The 9,761-nt window shown below is 47.6% G+C and overlaps 1 protein-coding gene across 2 annotated transcripts; it reads right to left on the bottom strand.

Annotated features, from left to right (window-relative positions):
* Positions 1–93: 93 nt before the first annotated feature.
* AUNIP (aurora kinase A and ninein interacting protein) lies at positions 94–9,321 on the bottom strand. 2 transcript variants are annotated; one of them, XM_082231855.1, is made up of 4 exons: positions 9,210–9,321; positions 7,935–8,073; positions 7,229–7,355; positions 94–3,182 (listed from the first exon to the last, which is right to left on the bottom strand). In XM_082231855.1, the coding sequence occupies exons 2-4, from the start codon at positions 8,025–8,027 to the stop codon at positions 2,269–2,271; spliced, it is 1,134 nt and encodes a 377-aa protein (XP_082087981.1). In that variant the 5' UTR covers positions 8,028–8,073; positions 9,210–9,321; the 3' UTR covers positions 94–2,268. The 2 variants fall into 2 exon arrangements, with proteins under 2 accessions (XP_082087981.1, XP_082087982.1); XM_082231856.1 differs by lacking the exon at positions 9,210–9,321 and adding an exon at positions 9,027–9,144.
* Positions 9,322–9,761: the final 440 nt, after the last annotated feature.

Raw genomic sequence — 9,761 nt, 5'->3', positions numbered from 1 at the left:
GTAACCAGGTGGAGAGGTGGTAACCTTGCAGCCTTCAACCACATGCTTACCAAGTGTCAGCAAGGCTACCTCCCCTCCAGAGGGTTTTTTGGGGGGGGAAACCTAGGAGTGAAAGTCTGGGCAATGTAAGAAAATATTGACTCCCCATTAAGTACATGCATTACAAGTGAGCTTTAGCATGGCTATCTGAATCCATCCTCTTTTTGACTTGGAGAGAGAAGCCTCGTAGCTGCCTGTGCCTGCCTATGGAAGTTAGATTGCTTTTACCCTGCAGATACTAAACTGATACTGTAGCTGAAGGATGCTTCTTCCAAAAAACTTTGAACTTAAGATATCTCATGTGAGAAGTATTTTTTATTTTATTTGTGTAGGATTTTGAAGAGCAAACCAGCTTTTGCACCCAGAGCAGTGGGGAGCCTGTGTCCCTCCAGCTCTTGCCGGACTGCACCTCCCATTATCCCTGAGCCTTGGTCATGCTGCCTGAGACTGATGGGAGTTGGAGTCTGTCATCCGCTGGTGGGGCACAAATTTCCCACCCCTGACTTACGTGGGGATGCATCTGTACTGCAAACGTGGTTGCGCGTCATGTATTTTATCTTTTAAGTTCCTTGGCTCCTTCAAAGCTTGCAATTAAGGGATAAAAAATGCAGAATGTCAGAAAGCAATTACAGAATGAGCAGCAGGATTGGATTTTGTCTGTTAAAGGTATGGTTGTGTTTAAACTCATGGGGACCTTCTCAGCCACTGTTTATTCTATATTTAAGAGCAATGACAGATATCGTAAGCAGTTATATTGTGCCTCTGTCCTCTATACAGCTCTAGGAGCATCACTGCCATTTTCTTTAAGCCACGGTTGTGAATCTGGTGCATCACGTTTCCCATGTAGCAGAGCAGGGTTCCTCTTTCTGCATTTTTCTCACAAGAGCCTTGTAGGTGGGTGAGGTTAAGAACTCATTGAATGGGCAGTTTTGACCCCTGACCTTCCTCAGAGTTAATTTTGAAATCAGGTCTCCCTTCTTAACGTTCGACAGGAGCCTCTCAAAATAATGGCTGCACTCAGAACTCCCATCCAGTCCTTTGGGAGAGCACAGGGATGAGAAGAGGATTTTTGCACCCATTAGTGCTAATGTGTGGGTCTGAAAGGGACTCAGTTAACTTTAGAGAAGTCAGCAGCCTTCCTTAGAAGCTTGTAGAGGCTTAGGTTGTAGGGGGGAGTGATTGACATGCTTGTCACTTAACCTGCCTAAGCTGTGTCCTCTGCTAATGTGGCCTGTTTGGCAGATCATTCAAGGTTTTATATATCATGTTTAATAAGCCAGGAATTTGCAGTCACTCTTCCATGAACCTGGGATCGTTCAGTTGGTAGAGCATGAGACTCTTAATCTCAGGGTTGTGGGTTCGAGCCCCAACGTTGGGCAAAAGATTCCTGCACTGCAGGGGGTTGGGCTAGATGACCCTGGTGGTCCCTTCCAGCTCTACAGTTCTCTGATTGCTTTGGCATGAGGAGCTTGCTATATACTAAGCCAAAATTCTCCATTATGTCAGTTACAGACAAGGGCCATAAAAATGCTTCTCTTCTGGTGTGTTGTAAGCTCAGTGCTCGTTAGCCATGCAGGGTTCCTGTAGCATCCACACAACACCGTTAGCATCGAAATGCTAATCTGTATTCTTTTGTCCTTTATCTTTTCCAGGGGAAAAATCTGATAAAAACATTAAATAGTAAGAAACCAGATGAAATTTGCAACGTTAAAGCAACCTCCCCCCTGCATACAAAGATCCAGATTTTTTAAAAGGTACCAATTCATTTTAAAACAAAGAGAACAGAGTCCAAGGCAGCTTCCACTTTAATTCTACCTCCACCTGATAAAGAAAATTCATAGAAAACTGAATGGTAGGTAGTTGGGAAGCCTTGCAAGGAGCAGTGGGGAAGGCACAGTGTAACAATTAGGAATACAAGCCTTGTCCCACAAAGCAACAGTCTTCTTGCTGAAGACCAAAATGACCTAATAGAGCAAATGAAGACCCTGCTTGTTTAGAATGTAATCTGGGTTTTCTTCTAGACACAGCTGCATATTTTGCCAATTGCAGCTTCTGGAACCATTAACAATTCTCCATATGATATCATTTCTTTATTAGGCAATGTACAAGTTATAAAGAAACCAGCATGCAGAATAAGTATAAATGCTACATATATACACCTAAGGTCTGCATCAGTTTGTTTTGAAAGTCTGCATTAGGGGCTTTTCTCTCACACTGAGCAATTATGAGTTAGTGTTTAATGACTCTATTGCCTTCCGAATCCTCTGTGAATAACAAGTCATAACATGACTTCTCACTACTGTCTGTTAGAACAGACACGCTCCCACCTGGGGATAGGTGGGTCCAGCTCTCTGCAGAGCAGCAGGCCCCCAAGCAGCCATGGTAGGATGGGCTCATTATAGAGTTGCTTTCATCACCAAGAAGCTTCTTTTGTAAAGATGTTTTGCCTCTCCCTTGAACAAAGAGGTGGGAAATGACTTTGTGACCCTCAGAGTCCTGCGTAAACATTGGCAGGCCTACCTGGCTGTCCTCAATCCCTTTATCAGAACTGCAGACGGCCTTGTTGATTTTCAAACAGAGCCCAGCAACAGATTGATTGCTACTCTTCAGAGGCTTCACTTCCATTGTACTCTGCTCTAGCTGAGGATTTATGTTCTCAGAGTCACAGGACTGCATGAAGGAGCTATAACAAGAGGGTGGGCACCTGTGTCTTCTCTGAGTCTTGGTGTCCTTGCTTGTAACTGTCAGGCTTTGGCTGCTTTGAGGAAACAAGGTGGTATGTTTTTCTCTTTCCCAACCACTATTTTTCTCTCTCAAAGCCAAATCAGAAAGAGTTCTGTGATCTAGATCCCTTTTCTCCTTTAGCTGCTGAATGAAGTTTAATAACGGAGGATCTTCTCTCTCCGCAGCAGAGTCTCTTCTTTCAGTTGGGAGGATGCGAGTGGTAGTCTGGGCTTCAGGAGGGGTAGAATTGCAAGGGGAACTGTGTAAACCTGGTGTTTGTTGGGTCCATCCCCCTCCTTCCTGAAGCATGTCAGCTGGCAACATGGTTTTTCCGCTCCTAAACAGTCCATGGTTGTTCACCTTGGAGGCACGGTTTGATGCAACAGCCAGCCTTCTGTTTGGATTGGTTTTCTTTTCCTCTGCAAAAAAACAACAACCCCAAGCTGAATCTGAATATAACCAGACAGATCAAACACACAGCCTGTACAAAAACTTGGTATGATGCTGGAATGAAAATACAAATCAGCAGCCTTCCATGGGCAACTTTTAAAAAATCGGTATCACATAATTGCTTCCATGACAAACTGCTTAACCCTTGCCTCTGGACAGATTAGTAACACTACAAAACTACCAGTCCCCTCTGGAATCACTATTGCCTCAAAGACTCAGAAGAACTACCCACCCCAGAGGAATTCACATGGGCACCTTTCTTTGTCATGGGTTTCTGCTACCAGTTGTGGGGGGAGGCCCAGAACAGTCACTTATGCAAACAACTTGCACATGGACTCTGACACATGCGAGTGGATGGGTATATAAGCAAAAGGTACTGCAGCTTTTCAGAAAAAGTGTGCACCCCAAAAAAAACCCCAACACCGCTGTTGATAACTGATAGAAAAAACATTAGAAGTGTTGTTATAGGCTCCCCCTTTTTGCAGATTTGTATCCTGGGAAAGAAGGATTGTTGCATACAAGGTCTATGTTTCAGTAGGTTTTAAGTTAATTAAAACCTAAAGTTTTAATTTAATTAAAAGGGCAGGAGATTTCTGGTGTTGCTGGATGGCCATGAGTGCAAGCAAGATTTTCCCTATTTAAATCAGGCATAGGCAAACTTGGCCCTCCAGATGTTTTGGGACTACAACTCTCATCATCCCTGACCACTAGGCCTGTTAGCTAGGGATGGTGGGAGTTGTCCCAAAACATCTGGAGGGCCAAGTTTGCCTGTGCCTGATTTAAAAAGTTGACTCCTCTAAACTCACTCCACTGGCCCTAAGCAAGTCACTATTCTGCCTTTACCCACCCGCCTCCCTGCAATATGAGGGCAATAGGTCTGATCAATATTCTGCCTAAAAGGACGACTGTTCAAGGAACACCAAGAAGTTTGGTGCTGCACCCTTGTTGCTGCCTGGCAAGTTAATCCTCAGACTGATACCAGCAGACCACACTCTTATTTCCCTCCAGATCTCTGCAGCTCTCCCGTCATACCCTTTCATGGGATTGCAATCAACAAAACAGCTGGTCTGTCCTTTTTGAGAAAAGTGAAGTGAAAGCAAAGTAGGGTCACTTTCTGCTGCTCTTCTCAATTACCTTTTCCCATCTGCCTCCAGTTCCTCATAGAATTTTTCAAGTGATTCTAAATTTGGTTTAGAGTGGGCAGTTGCTACCTCCTCTCCGCACCCTTGTTTGCAGACAATGGAGAAGCAAAGCTTTTTAAAGGACATTGTGTGGTTTTGTATAGTGTTTACACAACGCAAGGTGCGATGGAAGTGTGAAATAATAAATCCTCTTACAGAAAGCATTGCAAATGTTGTGCAAGTTATTAAACCCTATACTTTCCTTTTCATTGCTGTTGGGATAATGTGCAAACTACTGCACCTTCAGCATTTTGGCCAGCCTTCGCCATGCTGGTGCCCTGTAGATGCTTTTGTATTGCAAGTCCCATCAGCCCCAGCCAACAGGCAAGTTTAAGCTTTCCACTCCATGAAAAAGTGTTTTGTGGTTGCACAGCAATAAAAGTTTCTGAACAGAACACAGAGAAGTCTCCAAACCCCACAAAATAAAACACGATGATAGCAGTCTCAGTATAGTAATGGAGAGGTGGTCTACATTTAAGGATTGGTACAAGCATGTTGGAAAAGAGTACTTTTCCCTTCATAGGACAGCACATCTAAAGAGTTAAATATTTAGTCAAAAGTAGCATGGCTTGCATACCACTTATATGTGCCAATCCAGCTCGGACATGCGTGCCCATATCTATCCACCAGGCATACAGGTACAGAGCACTAATCAGATATTTCACAATCAGTCGTGCATAAAAATGAATGAGATTGGATTTGGTCACTGTGCTCCCTGTCCCAAGATTCTTGGCACTATTGCTGTGTACCTGACCAGAGGCTAGACACGCAGCTGGATCAGGTCAAAGTGTTTCTCTCCTCACAAAGTCCAGCCTTGGTGTATTTGACTGTACAGTGGTGCCTCGCAAGACGAAATTAATTCGTTCCGCAAGTCTCTTCGTCTTGCGGTTTTTTCGTCTTGCGATGCACGGTTTCCCATAGGAATGCATTGAAAATCAATTAATGCGTTCCTAGGGAAACCGCCTTCAGACCAGGTCTTCCCACCCCCAGCATTTTAAAAAACCCGGGACAGCGGAGGACTTCTCCGCTGTCCGGGCGATCTTAAAATGCTGGCAGGCGGCATTTTAAAATCGCCCCGGGACAGCGGAGGACTTCTCCGCTGTCCGGGGCGATTTAAAAGCCCCTGGGAAGGCAGGCAGGGGGGACAAAGACTTTCGCCCCCCGCCCGCCTTCAGAAGGTGTTCCCGCCCCCCCCCCCGCCCGGCTTCGCAGCAGCGCTCCAAAGCCCGGTGGCTGGGGCAGGTGTTCCCACCCCCCCGCCCGGCTTCGCAGCAGCGCTACGAAGCCCGGCGGTGGGGCAGGTGTTCCCGCCCCCCACCCCGCTTCAGAGCACCGTTCTGAAGCGGGGCGGTGGGGGAAGGTGTTCCCGCCCCGCCCCCCGCTTCGGAGCACCGGGAGATCGCTTCTCCCCACCGCCCCTTGCTTCAAAAGAGGTCCGGGAGCAGCGGGAAGCGCTTCCCGCTGCCCCCGGACCTCTTTTGAAGCAAGGGGCGGTGGGGAGAAGCGATCTCCCCGCCGCCCCTTGCTTCAAAAGAGAAGACCCGCTGTCCCCGGGGCAAGCTTCATTTTGCGAAGCAAGCCCATAGGGAAATTCGTCTTGCGAGGCAACTCGAAAATGAAAAAACCTTTCATTTTGCGAGTTTTTCGTCTCGCGAGGCGTTCATCTTGCGGGGTACCACTGTAGTTCCAGCCTGTACATTTTCACTCACATGAGTAAAAATCACACCAAAATTTTAGAGATTTGTTTGGAATGGGGTTAAAATTTAAATAGGGGGTCTAACCTAATTTGCTATAAAAACAGAAGGTACCCATTCAGCTGAACACCCAGTGCTCTGCTTCTTGACAAATCCAAAATTGTAAACAGAGGTGCTTCCATTTGTTTTCAGCATATGGAGCGAAGTGCAGCAGAAGCCCCACAGACACGTTGCTCATGTATAGGGTGCAAGCAGGTACAGTAAGGGTGGGAAAACACTCATATCAGATCCTCAGAACTCTGGCCGGGACTTGCGTCTCCGTGGCCCTGCTTCGCACCCAGGTGCCTGCTTGGCTGAAATGCACCCTTGAACTCTTAATGCCTCTTGCTTACCTGGATGAAGAACTGAGAGGGATGTATGCAGAAACTAGCCTACTGCACAAAGATATCATTGACATTCATTGACCAGCCCACTTTACCTCTGGCTCCTCCCACCCCTGGCATGTGGCCCGTGAAAAGTCCAATGAGGCACTCGGACTGAAAAAGGCGTCCTGGTGTAGAACAATGAATGCTTTAAGCCCTGTCATCCGCCCACAAAATAATCATTGCATGTGGTTGTGGATTCAGAAATCCCCATGCACAAACCCCTGCTCACAAGTAGGGGCTCTGCCCAGTTGGGGCACTTGAATATTTGTCCTGATAGCATGTACCTGCTACTCAGGAGTGGGAGCTGCTGCTTTGAGCTTTTCTGCTCACACCACCACATGCAACGGGGTTATTTGCAGGGAGAAAAGAAACATGATGTCAGAGGCAGTGCTCGGAGTGCAGCTCTGCACCTTACTCTAGACAGGAATAGGGCTGCAGACTGATCTGGAAGAGGCTGGAGCCAGACTAGGAAACCCACATCCCTGCAGATGTTGCTGGATTCCCAGTTCCCACCAGCCGAAGCCAGGAGGCAAGGGTCAGGGATGTTGGGAATTGTAATCCAGAAACCTTTGTAGCGGCGGCACAAGTTCCCTAGCCCTGACCTTGAGTATTTTGAGCATCACATCCAGAATCCCAAGTTCCAGTTGCCCGGCTTCCTCCCATGACATGTTCTGGCTTTTGCCTTCAGCTAGAACACAAAAAAACACCAACATACCTGCTTGTTGTGTGCTGAAGAAGGTGGAAATGGTGGTTTGCTTGGTGCATTGAAGAGGTGCTTTTGTTGGAAGAGGACAATGTGAAAGTTGGTTCAGTGTTCTTGATACTGGCTTAGCCATGAAGCTCTGGGTGGGAAAGCAGAAATTCTGTGTCAGAATTCATTACCATGCAGGAATTCATCCCTTTGAATAGCAGTTGTTGGGAGTCACAGGTGCGGAGTGCTGCTGTCGCACTCAAGTTCTGCCTACAAGCCACCATGAAAACAAAGTGCTGGGCTAGATGAGCATTTGGCCTGATCCTGCAGGGTTCTTACGTTCTCATCCTTATTGTTCAGAACTGATTTACAGTATTCCCATAAATGTTACTTCCATGGGAACAGGACTTGCACGTGGGCCTGTGACAAAGTGTTGCAGCACCTATTTAGGGGTCCTTCCAACCAGTCATGGCCCTCCTCCAGGACAGTGTTTGTTCCAGGTTTGGGCAGGCCCTCAGGCCAGACAGCCTGCATGGTGTCTACCTCCTCACTGCACATTTCCCAATATTAAGTGATGTCCCAAGTACACACCAGCCACAAACTCACCAAGTAGTCTTAAAATTATCAGCTGGCACCCAGGAATGACAAAGAAATTCTCCACCATATGCAGATCTGGCACCTTACAATGTGGAGTTATAAAAACATATTTCCAGGCTTGTTCCTCCATTACCTGTATTTTGCGTTTTTTAAGGGCTGATGTATCCAGCCAGACACCACAAGACTCAGACTGCTTCTGCGCTGGGCTTTTGGCCTTCTGTTTCATGAGCAGTTTGTCTTCTGGGTTCAGATGATGCAAGGCTTTCTGCAATCTAAGAAGAGAGGAGAGGCATGCATACTAAGTTATACCAGCCTCTGTGGCTGCAGAGGAATGGTTGAAAAGTATACATCTGCCTCAATAGCTTCAGGGCTGAAATAGGCAAGGGATAAGGCCAGCCTATATTATTGTTTCAACACGTTGATACCATCTGCTTCCACACCCGTCTCAGAGGTTGGTTGGATGCAACCGTCATGGTAAACAATTCTGCGTCTGACAATGAATGTGGAAAAGTCAGGTAGGTTAAGCCAAGAATATGACTAGCCCATGGTCCCCCACCAAGCTTCATGGCTAAGTGGCAATTTAAAACTCGCATCTCCCTATTCGGCTACTTAAAGAACCTGAGTGCCTGCTGGATCAGGGACATATAAATTCCACAGCAGCCACACCCAGCCCCAAAATGCTGCAGACCTCCCCACTACCTCTGTCAGTTGCTATCGACTGCCAAATCTTTTTTTTTTTGAAACCTTTAATTGGTTTTATATTTTTTACAGCCTCCCACCTTTGAAGGGAAAGGATTCTCTAACAGCAAACTCAGTTCCCCAAGCACTGACTCTGACGTTGCCATGCACATTCAGTGAAGCCCCTATTGTGTACCTATTCCCCACTCAGCCATGGAGCTCACTTGAGCCTCTTAGCCTAGCCCTATCCCACGGAGGTGTAAAGATAAACTGGGGAGACGGAGAGCCCCGTACACCACATGGAGCTCCTTGGAGAAAAGGTGGGATGCAAGAAACAAGACGGAGGTCTCGGCAGGCTGAAGGAAACCCAGAGTTTTGCACACACGAAACAGCTGAGGGCGTGAGGGAGGGTAGGAAGACCAAACTATCCCAGGAGAACTGAGCATGCTCAGTGGACACTGAATGCTTCCTGGTAGAGAGGGTGGCAGGCAACATTTTGACGGAGGTCCTACTTGCAACCTTTAAAAAAAAAGAATAAAAATCCCACCATTCCTCCATGGAGCTCAGAACAACGTGCACAAAGTTCTCGCTATTTCGTCCCGCGGAGGCTGAGAGAGAAGGAGCGGCCCAGGTTTTTCTCAGTGAGGGCAGGATTGCAATCTGCGTCTCGGAAGCACCACACCGCCCTACCTCCCTCCCTTCGCCCACCTTGCATTTGCAACAGCATTACCTGCATCCGAGGAAGCGCCAGCAAGAGCCTCTCCCACCAGGAGACTTTGCGCATCTGCCCAGACTTGCCCTGTTGCAAAGCGATTCCCAGAATTCAACGTTCCCGCGTCTCAAGCCCCGCCCCTCGCCCTAGGAAATGCCCAATAGCAGGGGAAGCAGGAACCTTGCCCCGCCCACTAGCCTCTTCCCGCCGCCTTGGCACGCCCCCTTCTCGCGCGCTCTCGCAGCTGCGCCCAGCGGGTCTTTGTGAATGTTTTGCGACATTCCGAGCTAGTCGCCTTTGTCCCCGCATCCCTCCCCACACTCTCGCCAACACACACACAGCCCCACCCGCTGCCTATTTACTTTGCTATTAAGCCCAGGCCAACGGATGCAACCATTTTAACAGCTATAACCACGGAGATTACTCCCAGGGGTCCAAGACAACTCTCATTGTGCCAGAGATCTGGACAGACACACACCAAATACGAAAGTGGCTGTGTAGCTCAGTTTCAAAAGTAATCCCACAAAGAGCCAGTGTGGTGTAGTTGTGAGTGTCAGATTAGGAACTGAG

Source organism: Podarcis vaucheri (assembly GCF_965113315.1).
Source record: "Podarcis vaucheri genome assembly, chromosome: 7".
Lineage (NCBI taxonomy): Eukaryota > Metazoa > Chordata > Lepidosauria > Squamata > Lacertidae > Podarcis > Podarcis vaucheri.
This window is presented reverse-complemented; position numbering and strand designations above follow the sequence as displayed.